At 39.2% G+C, this 15841-nt stretch overlaps 1 protein-coding gene across 7 annotated transcripts in view; it reads left to right on the forward strand.

Moving 5' to 3' along the window:
• The window catches only part of STXBP6 (syntaxin binding protein 6), a 264226-nt gene that overhangs the window by 227734 nt on the left and 20651 nt on the right, over positions 1 to 15841 (forward strand). Inside the window, exon 5 of one of the 7 annotated variants that reach the window (XM_082384264.1) lies at positions 15308 to 15492. The exons of the other annotated variants lie outside the window; for them this stretch is intronic. Within the exon in view, the coding sequence (XP_082240390.1) occupies positions 15308 to 15477 (170 nt within the window). The 3' untranslated portion in view covers positions 15478 to 15492. Of the gene's footprint in view, positions 1 to 15307; positions 15493 to 15841 lie in introns of those variants that run through there. 7 annotated transcript variants of the gene reach the window in all.

Raw genomic sequence — 15841 nt, forward strand, 5'->3', positions numbered from 1 at the left:
AAATTCCACGGAGGAAAAGAGAGCTCCAAGGCCACCCTGGACTTCTCATAACCTCAGCCCAGAAGTGACACTCATTGCTTCTGCTTGCAGCCTACTGGCTGTATTACCAATCTAATTGCAAGGAAGGCTGGAAAGTAGATACTTCCTATGTATCCAGGAAGAAGGAAAATGAAACACAATTTTGTCAACACCTATCATTATTTCTACCAAACCCTTTGTATCATGGAGAAGCACTTTTTGAGATCCATAATTTCTGATCAGGTAACTTGAACTGATCTTATAGTAAGTTACCAACCCAAAGACTCTGCTTTTTCCCTTTTGAAATCCATGATATATTGTCAGCAAACAAATCATCTTAATTTTTATTTTTATTTTTTTTATCAATCATCAATTTTATACACATCATTGTATACATGTCAATCCCAATCTCCCAATTCAGCACACCACCATCCCCACCCCACCGCGGTTTTCCCCCCTTGGTGTCCATACGTTTGTTCTCTACATCTGTGTCTCAACTTCTGCCCTGCAAACCGGCTCATCTGTACCATTTTTCTAGGTTCCACATACATGCGTTAATATACGATATTTGTTTTTCTCTTTCTGACTTACTTCACTCTGTATGACAGTCTCTAGACCCATCCACTTCTCAACAAATGACTCAATTTCTTTCCTTTTTATGGCTGAGTAATATTCCATTGTATATATGTACCACATATTCTTTATCCATTCATCTGTTGATGGGCATTTAGGTTGCTTCCATGACCTGGCTATTGTAAATAGTGCCGCAATGAACATTCGGATGCATGCGTCTTTTTGAATTACGGTTTTCTCTGGGTATATGCCCAGTAGTGGGATTGCTGGGCCATATGGTAATTCTATTCTTAGTTTTTTAAGGAACCTCCATATTGTTCTCCATAGTGCCTGTATCAATTTACATTCCCACCAACAGTGCAAGAAGGTTCCCTTTTCTCCACACCCTCTCCAGCATTTGTTGTTTGTAGATTTTCTGATGATGCCCATTCTAACAGGAGTGAGGTGATACCTCTTTGTAGTTTTGATTTGCATTTCTCTAATAATTAGTGATGTTGAGCAGCTTTTCATGTGCTTCTTGGCCATCTGTATGTCTTCCTTGGAGAAATGTCTATTTAGGTCTTCTGCCCATTTTTGGATTGGGTTGTTTGTTTCTTTAATACTGAGCTGCATGAGCTGTTTATATATTTTGGAGATTAATCCTTTGTCCGTTGATTCGTTTGCAAATATTCTCTCCCATTCTGAGGGTTGTTTTTTCGTCTTGTTTATGGTTTCCTTTGCTGTGCAAAAGCTTTTCAGTTTCATTAGGTCCCATTTGTTTATTTTTGTTTTTATTTCCATTACTCTAGGAGGTGGATCAAAAAAGATCTTGCTGTGATTTATGTCAAAGAGTGTTCTTCCTATGTTTTCCTCGAAGAGTTTTATAGTGTCCGGTCTTACATTTAGGTCTCGAATCCATTTTAAGTTCATTTTTGTGTATGGTGTTAGGGAGTGTTCTAATTTCATTCTTTTACATGTAGCTGTCCAGTTTTCCCAGCATCACTTATTGAAGAGACTGTCTTTTCTCCATTGTATATCTTTGCCTCCTTTGTCATAGATTAGTTGACTGTAGGTGTGTGGGTTTATCTCTGGGCTTTCTATCTTGTTCCATTGATCCATGTTTCTGTTTTTGTGCCAGTACCATATTGTCTTGATTACTGTAGCTTTGTAGTATAGTCTGAAGTCAGGGAGTCTGATTCCTCCAGCTCCATTTTTTTCCCTCAAGACTGCTTTGGCTATTCGGGGTCTTTTGTGTCTCCATATAAATTTTAAGATGATTTGTTCTAGTTCCGTAAAAAAATGCCATTGGTAATTTGATAGGGATTGCATTGAATCTGTAGATTGCTTTGGGCAGTATAGTCATTTTCACAATATTGATTCTTCCAATCCAAGAACATGGTATATCTCTCCATCTGTTGGTATCATCTTTAATTTCTTTCATCAGTGTCTTATAGTTTTCTGCATACAGGTCTTTTGTCTCCCTAGGTAGGTTTATTCCTAGGTATTTTATTCTTTTTGTTGCAATGGTAAAGGGGAGTGTTTTCCATAATTTCTCTTTCAGATTTTTCATCATTAGTGTATAGGAATGCAAGAGATTTCTGTGCATTAATTTTGTATCCTGCAACTTTACCAAATTCACTGATCAGCTCTAGTAGTTTTCTGGTGGCATTTTTAGGATTCCCTATGTATAGTATCATGTCATCTGCAAACAGTGACAGTTTTACTTCTTCTTTTCCAATTTGTATTCCTTTTATTTCTTTTTCTTCTCTGATTGCCGTGGCTAGGACTTCCAGAACTATGTTGAATAATAGTGGTGAGAGTGGACATCCTTGTCTTGTTCCTGATCTTAGAGGAAATGCTTCCAGTTTTTCACCATTGAGAATGATGTTTGCTGTGGGTTTGTCGTATATGGCCTTTATTATGTTGAGGTAGGTTCCCTCTATGCCCACTTTCTGGAGAGTTTTTATCAGAAATGGGTGTTGAATTTTGTCAAAAGCTTTTTCTGCATCTATTGAGATGATCATATGGTTTTTATTCTTCAGTTTGTTAATATGGTGTATCACATTGATTGATTTGCGTATATTGAAGAATCCTTGCATCCCTGGGATAAATCCCACTTGATCATGGTGTATGATCCTTTTAATGTGTTGTTGGATTCTGTTTGCTAGTATTTTGTTGAGGATTTTTGCATCTATATTCATCAGTGATATTGGTCTGTAATTTTCTTTTTTGGTAGTGTCTTTGTCTGGTTTTGGTATCAGGGTGATGGTGGCCTCATAGAATGAGTTTGGGAGTGTTCCTTCCTCTGCAATTTTTTGGAAGAGTTTGAGAAGGATAGGTGTTAGCTCTTCTCTAAATGTTTGATAGAATTCACCTGTGAAGCCATCTGGTCCTGGACTTTTGTTTGTTGCAAGATTTTTAATCACAGTTTCAATTTCATTACTTGTGATTGGTCTGTTCATATTTTCTTTTTCTTCCTGGTTCAGTCTTGGAAGGTTATACCTTTCTAAAAATTTGTCCATTTCTTCCAGGTTGTACATTTTATTGGCATAAAGTTGCTTGTAGTAGTCTCTTAGGATGCTTTGTATTTCTGCAGTGTCTGTTGTAACTTCTCCTTTTTCATTTCTGATTTTATTGATTTGAGTCCTCTCCCTCTTTTTCTTGATGAGTCTGGCTAATGGCTTATCAATTTTGTTTATCTTCTCAAAGAACCAACTTTTAGTTTTATTGATCTTTGCTATTGTTTTCTTTGTTTCTATTTCATTTATTTCTGCTCTGATCTTTATGATTTCTTTCCTTCTGCTAACTTTGGGTTTTATTTGTTCTTCTTTCTCTAGTTTCTTTAGGTGTAAGGTTAGATTGTTTATTTGAGATTTTTCTTGTTTCTTTAGGTAGGCTTGTATAGCTATAAACTTCCCTCTTAGAACTGCTTTCACTGCATCCCATAGGTTTTGGGTTGTCGTGTTTTCATTGTCATTTGTCTCTAGGTATTTTTTTTATTTCCTCTTTGATTTCTTCAGTGATCTCTTGGTTATTTAGTAACGTATTGTTTAGCCTCCATGTGTTTGTCTTTTTTACGTTTTTTTCCCTGTAATTCATTTCTAATCTCATAGCGTTGTGGTCAGAAAAGATGCTTGATATGATTTCAATTTTCTTAAATTTACTGAGGCTTGATTTGTGACCCAAGATGTGATCTATCCTGGAGAATGTTCCGTACGCACTTGAGAAGAACGTGTAATCTGCTGTTTTTGGATGGAATGTCCTATACATATCAATTAAATCTATCTGGTCTATTGTGTCATTTAAAGCTTCTGTTTCCTTATTTATTTTCATTTTGGATGATCTGTCCATTGGTGTAAGTGAGGTGTTAAAGTCCCCCACTATGATTGTGTTACTGTCAATTTCCTCTTTTATAGCTGTTAGCAGTTGCCTTATGTATTGAGGTGCTCCTATGTTGGGTGCATATATATTTATAATTGTTATATATTCTTCTTGGATTGATCCCTTGATCATTATGTAGTGTCCTTCCTTGTCTCTTGTAACATTCTTTATTTTAAAGTCTATTTTATCTGATATGAGTATAGCTACTCCAGCTTTCTTTTGATTTCCATTTGCATGGAATATCTTTTTCCATCCCCTCACTTTCAGTCTGTATGTGTCCCTAGGTCTAAAGTGGGTCTCTTGTAGACAGCATATATATGGGTCTTGTTTTTGTATCCATTCAGCCAGTCTATGTTTTTTGGTTGGGGCATTTAATCCATTCACGTTTAAGGTAATTATCGATATGTATGTTCCTATGACCATTTTCTTAATTGTTTTGGGCTTGTTTTTGTAGTTCCTTTACTTCTCTTGTGTTTCCCACTTAGAGAAGTTCCTTTAGCATTTGTTGTAGAGCTGGTTTGGTGGTGCTGAATTCTCTTAGCTTTTGCTTGTCTGTAAAACTTTTGATTTCTCCATCAAATCTAAATGAGATCCTTGCCAGGTAGAGTAATCTTGGTTGTAGGTTCTTCCCTTTCATCACTTTAAGTATATCATGCCACTCCCTTCTGGCTTGCAGAGTTTCTGCTGAGAAATCAGCTGTTAACCTTATGGGAGTTCCCTTGTATGTTATTTGTCGTTTTTCCCTTGCTGCTTTCAGTAATTTTTCTTTGTCTTTAATTTTTGCCACTTTGATTACTATGAGTCTCGGCGTGTTTCTCCTTGGGTTTATCCTGTATGGGACTCTCTGCGCTTCCTGGACTTGGGTGGCTATTTCCTTTCCCATGTTAGGGAAGTTTTCGACTATAATCTCTTCAAATATTTTCTCTGGTCCTTTCTCTCTCTCTTCACCTTCTGGGACCCCTATAATGCGAATGTTGTTGCGTTTAATGTTGTCCCAGAGGTCTCTTAAGCTGTCTTCATTTCTTTTCATTCTTTTTTCTTTAGTCTGTTCCGCAGCAGTGAATTCCACCATTCTGTCTTCCAGGTCACTTATCCGTTCTTCTGCCTCAGTTATTCTGCTATTGATTCCTTCTAGTGTAGTTTTCATTTCAGTTATTGTATTGGTCATCTCTGTTTGTTTGTTCTTTAATTCTTCTAGGTCTTTGTTAATCATTTCTTGCATCTTCTCAATCTTTGCCTCCTTTCTTATTCCGAGGTCCTGGATCATCTTCACTATCATTATTCTGAATTCTTTTTCTGGAAGGTTGCCTATCTCCACTTCATTTAGTTGTTTTTCTGGGGTTTTTTCTTGTTCCTTCATCTGGTACATAGTCCTCTGCCTTTTCATCTTGTCTATCTTTCTGTAACTGTGGTTTATGGTCCACAGGCTGCAGGATTGTAGTTTTTCTTGCTTCTGCTGTCTCCCCTCTGGTGGTTGAGGCTATCTAAGAGGCTTGATGGGAGGCTCTGGTGGTGGGTAGAGCTGACTGTTGCTGTGTCGGGGCCACTCTTCATCGCGGTGTGCGGGACTCTCACCATCGTGGCCTCTCCCGTTGAGGAGCACAGGCTCCAGATGTGCAGGCTCAGTAATTGTGGCTCACGGGCCTAGTTGCTCTGTGGCATGTGGGATCTTCCCAGACCAGGGCTCAAACCTGTGTCCCCTGCATTGGCAGGCAGATTCTCAACCACTGCGCCACCAGGGAAGCCCTGCAGTGGATTTTAATGACCAGTTGGCAGGAGTTTTCAGAGCATTCTTCTTAGGAAGTAAAATGTGTCACAGGAATTCATTAGTAATCAAACAAAATACATTTAATTTAGACTGTAGACTAACTAATGAATAATCATGAAACCCATTGGAATTCTATATCAATTTCAAAATTAAGTATGATACCAGAGAGATGGTACAACTATCAGCCTGGACAGAAACTGTACTTGACATATGTTAGCACAGCTGCTCACTCATCGCCATATTCCCAGTCTGTCTGTGAGGTGAGATTCCGGTTTTGCATTCACCATATTAAAACAAGAAATTAAATGACTCTTAAGTTCATAAGGGTGCCAGTATGGGACAGAGTCAGAAAGGGAAACTGAAGTTCAGTGAACTGTCTGCTGAATTCTGTTACCCATGACCATGTCTGAAGCGTAATTGACCCAAACTTTGAAATTTTCAGATGCCAATATCATAAAAGGAAATAGGTCATGGCTGCAGGCTGACTTGATTCTCTTATCTCCTAAAAAATAGGATTTAACTACAACAATGATGACCTAATCCAGTAGTAAGGTAACCCCGGTGACTATAATAGAAGGTTTTTGTTATGTTCAGCATATTTCACCCGAAATTTAGCAGCAGGGTTATCTTTGTCTGTGGAAGTTCATCTGTCTCATTTCACCTGCTCAAGAGGTTTTCCGTGGTGCACTGTTTGATTCTCGTCACATTGCCAGTTTAAGGACTGAACTGTCAGAAGAGCTTTCAGTAATTGAAAGTTTTCTTCACAATTCTTCAGTCCTTTGGACCACATAAATTGGCCATATAAGATATCCCTGGTGCTGTGTACGTGTATACTTTTCCTTGAAGTGTATGATTTTTCCCCTTGGATTTTATGATTATGAAATCAGAGCTGGGTAGTATCATACACTGAAATCACAAACTGGTGTATGGGTACATATTCACTGGTGTTAAGGGTCACACTTTCCAAAGGGGACACTTGTATAGATTGTCTTAAGGAAATCAGTTGCCGGATTCTCAGCTTCTGCATGTGTTTTTCTTGAACGCTGAAGACCATGATGGAGCTGAAAACCTCACTGAGCTCCAAGCCAGCAAACATGGCTTCTAGGGTCAGCTCTGCAGTACCTGGGATGTGCCTGGAGCAAATCCTTTCACTTACCCCTCCAACCACAGTTTTTTCTCCTAGGAACTGGATGATCCCTAAGTTGCTTTCCAGTGTAAAGCATAGGGATATTAGCTTGTTTTACATGAAGAAGTCATGCTAAATTCCCAAAGAGCCTGATCACTTAATGGCAATAGGATTAAGAGACAATTTGAATTAGTTTGAGGTAAAACATCTCTAAGAAACAATTTGGGCTGGACACATACTACATGTGGCAATCATATTTTCTTAAAGGGCACAGAAAATTCATTTTTGATTATTGTAAAGGATAGTCAACCTCAGACTTTGTTCTCTATTTCTAGAGCCTCAAATCACTCAACCTTTTATTGTTTTAATCCAAGACCATTTAACTTCCTATTCCATGTTAATAAATTAGCCTTGGTGAGTTCTTTCTCCTTGGTGAGGTTTCTCTATATTTTCCACCCTTTGTATCCTTATTTCATATTTGTAAAAATGTATTTATTTTCATATAGTAGTACCAGCCACATAATGCATGGGATGTATAGGTTGGGTACTCTCCTTGGCACCAAATATACAAATAAAGAGGAAAAAGTCAGGAAAATATAAGAAATTCACAGTCTATTTGGCTAAACAGATACTTAAATAGATAATTATAATGTGTTAAATATAGTAATGGAGGCATGAATAAAGTGCTAGGGAAGCTTGGAAGAGGGAGCATAATCTTCTTACTAATTTTGATGAAGTTACTCTTCTTTTGTTGCTTGTGCTTTTGGTGTCATATCTAGGAAGCTATTGCCTAATCTAAGGTGAGGAAGATTTGTGCCTATGCTTTCTCTGTTTCACAGTTTAGCTCTTATGTTTAGGTCTTTGATCCATTTTGAGTTAAATTTGTGTATGGCGTGAGGTAAGGTCCAACTTCATTCTTTTCCATGTGGATAGCCAGGTGTCCTAGTACATCTAACTGAAGACTATTCTTTCCCCATTGAATTATCTTGGCACTATTATAGTGTCTTTTTGATGTATTGTCCTGACTTCGATTCCACTATGCCAAATTCACCTTGGGTTTTCTCCTGCCTCTCAGGCTATTTCTTCTCAGTGTCCTTTGCAGGCACTTTTACCTTCACCTTACTCTAAATGCTAAAATTCTTAAAGGTATGGTTTGGGGACCCCTTCCCTTCTCTCTCTCGTGTTGCTTTCTAGGTAAGCTTTCCCATTCCCACTCTCTTTCTATGCTGGTGACTTAGAAATTTCATCTCCATCACAGACTTCTCTGCAGAGCTTCTATAGGAATATCTATTTGCTTACAGACTTCCCTTAGATATTTCAAAGACAACTTAAGCATAAAATTATCCAAAATGAAATACCTGATTCTCATATCTGCTCACCCTCCAAGGAAATTTGTCTTTCCAACAACTTTTTCTATCTTGTAAAGATATATACCTACGTGCTCAAGTCAGAAACCTGGGATTCACTCCCTGTTCTTCCTTTTCTCTCATCTCCCATGTGTAGTCCCTCAGTGTATGTCTTAAATCTGTCCACGGCTCTCATCTCCACTGACATCATTCTAGCTCAGGCCATCATTATCTCTTACTTGAGTTACTGCAATAGCTTCTTAACTGTTTATTCTGTTTTTCCTCACGCTCCTGTTCTCAGACTATAGCTAGAGCAAGAATGTAAAAAATGACTGCGGTCCAGGTTACCCCTGTTTTAAAACCCTGCAATGGCTGCTAGTTGTACTTAACATCCATCTCATGACCACGGTCTTTAAGTCCCTACATAATCCACTGCTGCTTCTCTCCCTAGGCTCATCTCAAACCATGTTCCCCCTTTTATAGCCATACCAGTCTTTTGGCTCATGGAACACATAAGTTTTTTTTCCCCCTTTCAAGCCTTTGCACATGGATTTTGCCCCAGCTTGTCTTTTCACATCACAGCTTAAATATTAGCTCCTCAGACAGGTCTTCCTTACTGATGCTTCCCCTTCCCTTGAATTCACTATCACAGCACATTGTTTGTTAACGGCCCTGCAGTTTTTAAATTGTATTTGTGTGTGTGTGTGTGTGTACATAACATACATACACCTACACACATTGTTTTAAACTATACATAATTTGCCTCTTGTTTCTAGACGAGCTCCTTGCCTGGCATGGGGGGGGTGCAGACAGTGTGTTGGGAGAGCATGTCTCTTTTACCTAGGACTGTGCCTATGGCAGATAAAAGACGACTGAAAAACATTTCAATGAATGAATAAACAAACAAAACCAGCAGGGAAATTTGGAAAAGATGGGGTGACATCTGATGAGTGCAAATTACCAGGCAGTCCAGGAAAGAAAGGGCATCACAGGTTGAGGAATAACCAGAGTGTACAAAAGCTCAGAGGCAAGAAGAGAGATGGTATGTTTGTTTGAAGATATCGATTGTATTCTTTAAAGACTGGTGGGATGTTGTGCATGGAGAGAAAATACTTTTATTTTTGCTTTTTTTCATTCTTAATTTTTAAAATATTTCTACTAAACAAAACTTGGAAAATCAAATTTTCTTACCCTTTTAAATGTTGTTTATTGCAATTTAATGGGACTGATTATTTTGAATATTTTAGATACTTTAAACAGATAAGACATGTGCAAAAATAACAATTACAATACTTAAAAGAATATTATATTTAAGCCTGTTATGAACTAGCAACACCATGAGTTTAATATATGTCTTCATTATTTCTTTACTTCTTCATAGATCTTCTGAATGTAATTGAAACGCTTATTTTCATGTTTCCTGAGTCTAGAGGAATTGGGTTGGCAAACAGTTGGTTTTTGGACAGGGCACAGCCTGACTTCTTCTCACAAAGTGATTCAAACCTGAGTTCCTGGATATCTCACTGGGTCCCTTTTTGTAATTGGACTTGATGTTTCACATCAGCAGCACTGTTAAGCCCACGGTTTTTACATGAGTCCATCTGGTTGATGATGAGTTTTCCTCCAGATCAGGGTACCCTCTGCTTTGCTTGGCCGGCATTACATAGTCCTCCACCGTGTCATTATTATACACCGATCTGGTATATTAGGAAACATACAGATGCCTCATTACTATCTTATCGTAATTTGTCAAGTTATCCAGTGGTTTCTTCTCCTAGCAGATGTGATCTGAACAGATAGCCAGATTTCTAATGACCATTGACACCCATCAGTCCTTTCTGGAACAGTTTCTATTCTTTTGGCTTACTCATAGTTTCCTGTATTTACCCATTGCTATTGGTGCAGATAGACACAAATAATACTTTTATAGAGAGATAAATACATAGAAGAAATCAAATATCCAAGTATTAATAATCCTTACTTATTAAAGTCAGTAAAATAAATTAAGCATCCAATTAACTCAGCATTAAAAAGTTATGGCTTCCACAAAGTTAGTTATACAAAATTATTATAATTATTATCCTCTTCATTGTCATAACCTTTATTGCTATTGAAGTTCTGACATCACAACTGATATCACAGCTTGTCTAGTAGGACCTGCTTTAAACTGGCTTCTCTTTCCTTTCAGCACTATCCCTACCATCCTTGAAGGTATCCTCGTTGTCTGGCAGTAAGACATTTCAGACCTGAGTTTTCCTTGCCCCAAGGCATAGAATTCACTACTTTCCAAAGAACTTGGCTTTCTTCTAGCAGAAAACGGTGTTAGCCACCAAAACCTAAGTGCTAGGTTTGCATTTAAGTTATCAGTGTTGAAAAAAAAAAAAAAAAAAAACTGCTATTGCCAATGTTTAGACACTCTTAAGGACAGAGCTGGACCCAGTGTTCCTTGTTATTCACATTGATTTTTTCCAAATTCGTTTATTATACACTCTACCTATAGTAAGAGACTGATAAAATTTTAATGACTTTTCTAAAATTTGTCGAAAATTAGGCAGTAGAAAGAGACTGGAGTCTGTTGGGGGTGGCCAGTACGTAGCGTGGCATTAAATCAGGAAGGACTGCTTTAGCTGACCGTGTTGTATTATGAGTGCGCCAACAAAGGGTTCAGACAAGGAAGAAGTATGATCAGGTTAGCACTATGGAAAGAAGGGCATGCTGTGTTAGAGAACTGAGAGACCAGTGGCAGGAAAACCACCCAGGCCTCTGTGGTGGTCCGGTATGACCTGGTAGGTACTAGAAATAGAGTGGAGAGCTGGGTGAAGAGCCCTTGCTGAGATAAATGCCCTGGACTGCATGAACATTTGGATGTGATGGAGAGTTAGATATGATATGAAGGAGAGTTAGAGTTAAAGGTGAGTTGAGTGTAGGATGCTGGGTGGACAGAAGAGCCATTAACAACAGTGAATTCAGGAGGAGGAAAAGGTCAGATGGAGGGTGAGGAGGGAAAGAATAGGCTAATATTAAGGTAAAATTTGAGGAGCAGACATGTATAGGTTATGTCTAACCCATGTTTATTCTACAATAAATGTGCTGAATGAATCGGATATTACTAATACTGCAGTGTATATTAAGTTCATACTGCACTACCAACACTATGATAAGTATATATTTTATTTAATTCTCAAAACAAACTCTATGAAAAAGAGGTACTGTTTTTATAACCATTATGCTTATGAGAAAAACACAGGCTCACAGAGATTAAGTAATTGACCTGAGATCACAGTGCTAGTACATGGCAGAGACATACTCAAACCCAGACCTCTCTGACCTCACAGCCCTAACCAAGAAAGGAATGAAAGTGACAGGGAAGAATCAAAGTGATGGGGGTTCTGGGGAGGTTATCAAGAAACAGTGTGTTATAGAAGCCCAGGGAAAGAGCAGCTTTTAAGTCAGCCCACTTGTAGTCCAGTGGCCAAGTGAAGGAAACTTAAAATAAGCAGTAGACTTGATCAGTCATTGGTGAATTTGAGAGACAGTGTTAGGAGAGTGGGGTGGAAGCCACTTCACTAAAAGTGCAGAGTGCCTGGCAGTATGAGGGGTCGCAGTAGGAGTAGACTCTTCCTTCAGCAATGTTCAGGGTGAGTGAGAGTAGGGAAGAAAAGATGAGCTAAAGTGGAAAGCTTAATGGAAAGATTCTTTAGTGCCAGATAACTGAAGTGTCTAAATGGCTAAAGTGTCGGCTATGTGCCCAACACTGTCTAAGTGCCGTACTTGTACAACCTCATTTATTCTTCCCAACAATCTTTTGAGGTAGGTACTGGATCAGCCCCCATGGAAGGTGAGGAAACAGACTGAAGCCCAGAGGGTAAGGTATTCATTCAAGGTCACACAGCTAGCAAGTACCAGGCTGCCCATGTTGAACAGAATTTGTTTTGGCCAGTAACATTGTAGAGGGTTTTCAAATTGTATCTATCAGGACTTGAAATTGTGGTTATTAAAGTAAAAAGCCCTCGCCTCCAACTGTAATAAAAGCAGAGAGCTGCCGATCATCGCTGGCTTATTGCCATACATACCAAAGACAGAGAACAAAATCAATTTTACCAAACTTAGAGGCACTTTAGGTGGTTAACCTCAGAAGAAGTGTTCCCTCTTTGAAGCTACATTTCAGCCACCCTTCTGAGAACAAAAGAGAACCAAAAGAAGTATCCTTGAATTCATTCTCCTGATGCCCTATAACTCCTGGAAGAACATGTTCATAAGGACCAAGTTTCAATGAATATTAAAAGACTGGTGGGGCTTCCCTGGTGGCGCAGTGGTTAAGAATCCGCCTGCCAATGCAGGGGGCATGGGTTTGAGCCCTGGTCCGGGAAGATCCCACATGCCGCAGAGCAACTAAGCCCGTGCGCCACAACTACTGAGCCTGTGCTCTAGAGCCCACGAGCCACAACTACTGAGCCTGCGCTCTAGAGCCCGCGAGCCAAAACTACTGAGGCTGCGCTCTAGAGCCTGCAAGCCACAACTGCTGAGCCCATGTGCCACAACTACTGAAGCCTGCGTGCCTAGAGCCCACGCTCCGCAACAGGAGAGGCCACCGCAATGAGAAGCCCACACACCGCAATGAAGAGTAGCCCCCGCTCGCCGCAACTAGAGAAGGCCCATGCACAGCAATGAAGACCCAATGCAGCCAAAAATAAATACAAATAAAATAAAATTTTAAAAAAAAGTGAATTTCTTTACATATCCTTAGTTTAAGTGTTTAAAGGACGTGAATAAAATCCTACATGTTTGACCCTTGCCATTGAAAATACTTGGACAGTGAATTGAAAGGAGGGTATGCACTCATACCTTTTATAGGACAGGGAGGGTCCATTGGGCTTTCTCCTGAGTTCTTAGCTATGGCACATGCCTTTGACCTGGGAACAGGCTGAGGTTCCACTAAATTACTTTAACATCGCCAGCAGAAGAGAATCGCCTGATAGAATGGTCCATTCTTCTTCCTTTGGTAATGCCAGCAATAGATAACTCCAAGGTCTCCTTCAAGTAGACTTCTGAGTTTATGGCTTTACAAAGTATTCCTGAACTCTGAGTCCATTTTTCTTTGTCATCCAGCTGCAGGAAACAAACAAGTTTCATGGTCCCTGAAATTAGCCACCAACTTAAGACAAAAGATAATTCTGGAACTGCCACTCAGCATGCTATATCTGTTCTGCTGCTCTATAAAGCAAGCCTTTTTAATGTAATTATATTACTAGTCCATCTATTGCTAAAATGATGAGGACAGCCTGGATTGATTTATTTTTCCTGCTTTAACTTAGCAATCAGTATACTTTATTGTAGCATTTCCCAAAACAGATTCTGCAGAAATCCACCCTAAGATAATCTATGCAGAAGGAACCTGTGAGTAAATATATTGGGGAAATTCTGCTAGCAGATCTTTCCTGCTCCCACCCCTACCTTCTTTTGATTACAATTTATGTTAGTATATTAAAGGTTTTCCAAAGTTCTGCAATAAAGTAACCAGACTGGCATTTCATAAAGTAATGTACCATAGAATTGGGCTTTCTATGTAGCACTTTTTTAAACCACAGAACCACTATGGGAAATGCTGACACAGTTGTTCAGAGCTTTGAGGTCAACTCTCAGCTTCTATGTATTCAGCTTTTTTAGAGTCCATATATAAGTGAGGTCATGCAGGTTTTTTTCTTTCTGTGTCTTGCTACCATGGGCAGAGAGGTGGGGGAAATGGGAATGTGTTGGTCCAAGGGTACAAAGTTGAAGTTATGTAGGATGAATAAGTCTAGAGATCTAATGCATAGCATGATGACTATAGTTGAATACTAGAAGTTTGCTGAAGAGTGATTTCAGGTGCTCTCACCACAAAAAAAAAAAGGGAAAAAAATGGTACCTATGTGAGGAGAAGGCTATGTTAAAATTAATTTGACTGTAGTTATCATTTCACTATGTATATGTATATCAAATCATCATGTTGTACACCTTAAATATATACAATTTTTATTTTACAAAATGATTTTTTAAAAAGAGCTTTGGGGTCAAGATCTAGGTGACCTTGGGCAAGCTATCTCCCCTTCCTGACCACTTATTTCCTTAATTGTAAAGTAGGGTAAGAATATATTTCTTTGAGGAATTTGACACTTTAACATAGCACTGCACATAGTAACCATTCAGTGAACTGTAGCAGTTTCTGCAACTAGCTGATGTTCACACTGCATCCGTGCCCAGCATGGGTTAACAACTCTTCCTTTTGGAAAGCTGATGTAACATAACCTGGATTTGTAACAGAATTTATCTGATTAGTCACTACCACAAAAGTACAAATGAAATTTTAAAATTTAACAGTTTGGAAGAATCTCCCATCTCTAAAGGGGCTCCTAGAGGTTGTCCAACATTGAGATGCAGCTGTGTGATTAGTATTGATTAGTCAATGTAATGTAGAAAGAACTTGGTAATTTACCCAAGCTCTCAGATAATTAATGGAGTCTGTGAATTAAGAACTAACTTGTTCCACCAGGTGGGACTTTGCATTCAATCACTCTGTTTGTAGAAATTAATATCATTATTATTTAAATTATTATTCATTTATAAAATGCTTAATGCAAGTCACAGTTCTAAGCAGAACCTCCTTGGAAGTATCACGATTACCATGCAACTGAATTACCACCGACAGGGGTGGAGATGGCTGCTCATCTCAGGAAGCAGAAAAGTATGTACATGGTTCAGAGAGCCTTTAGGACTGAAAAGGGACCCTGCCATCAGGGAACCAAGTTTCCACATGACTTTTCTTGTCTTTTGCTCATATGGCCTCTAACGGTAGAGAAGCTGACCAATGAAGATTGGAAGTAGAAAAAAAAGAACATCTTGAGTGTATCCTATAGATTTATACCTAAATTAATCTGAATGTCACTAATACTGGACCAGGCTTAAGTGAACCTTATGTCTACCCATGAAAATACTCTTGGTAAAAAAATTAATACAGTAGACAAGGATAGAATAGGAACTATTTAATCTACTCAAGGAATAAATTATTATTGAACACTTTGGGTATACAATATGAGAGTTACTCATGTTCCTGGACTACTAACAGTTTGCATATAATAGATCTCCCTGGGGAGAGGAACCAAGATGGCGGAGTAGAAGGACGTGCTCTCACTCCCTCTTGCAAGAACACCAGAATCACAACTAGCTGCTGGACAATCATCAACAGGAAGACACTGGAACTCACCAAAAAAGATACCCCACATTCAAAGACAAAGGAGAAGCCACAATGAGACGGTAGGAGGGGCGTAATCACAGTAAAATCAAATCCCATAACTGGTCGGTGGGTGACTCACAGACTGCAGAACACTTATACCACAGAAGTCCACCCACTGGAGTAAAGGTTCTGAGCCCCACGTCACGCTTCCCAACCTGGGGATGAATCAGACTTTGAAGCCTAGTGGGAATTGAGTGCAGGATTCGACAGGACTAGGGGAAACAGAGACTCCACTCTTGGAGGGCACACACAAAGTGGTGTGCACATCGGGACCCAGGGGAAGGAGCAGTGACCCCAGGGGAGACTGAACCAGACCTACCTGCTAGTGTTGGAGGGTCTCCTGCAGAGGCAGGGGAGGGGGGAGCTGTGGCTCACCATGG

The sequence above is a fragment of the Balaenoptera borealis genome (genome assembly GCF_965194805.1).
Source record: "Balaenoptera borealis genome assembly, chromosome: 3".
In the NCBI taxonomy this organism is placed as follows: Eukaryota; Metazoa; Chordata; class Mammalia; order Artiodactyla; family Balaenopteridae; genus Balaenoptera; species Balaenoptera borealis.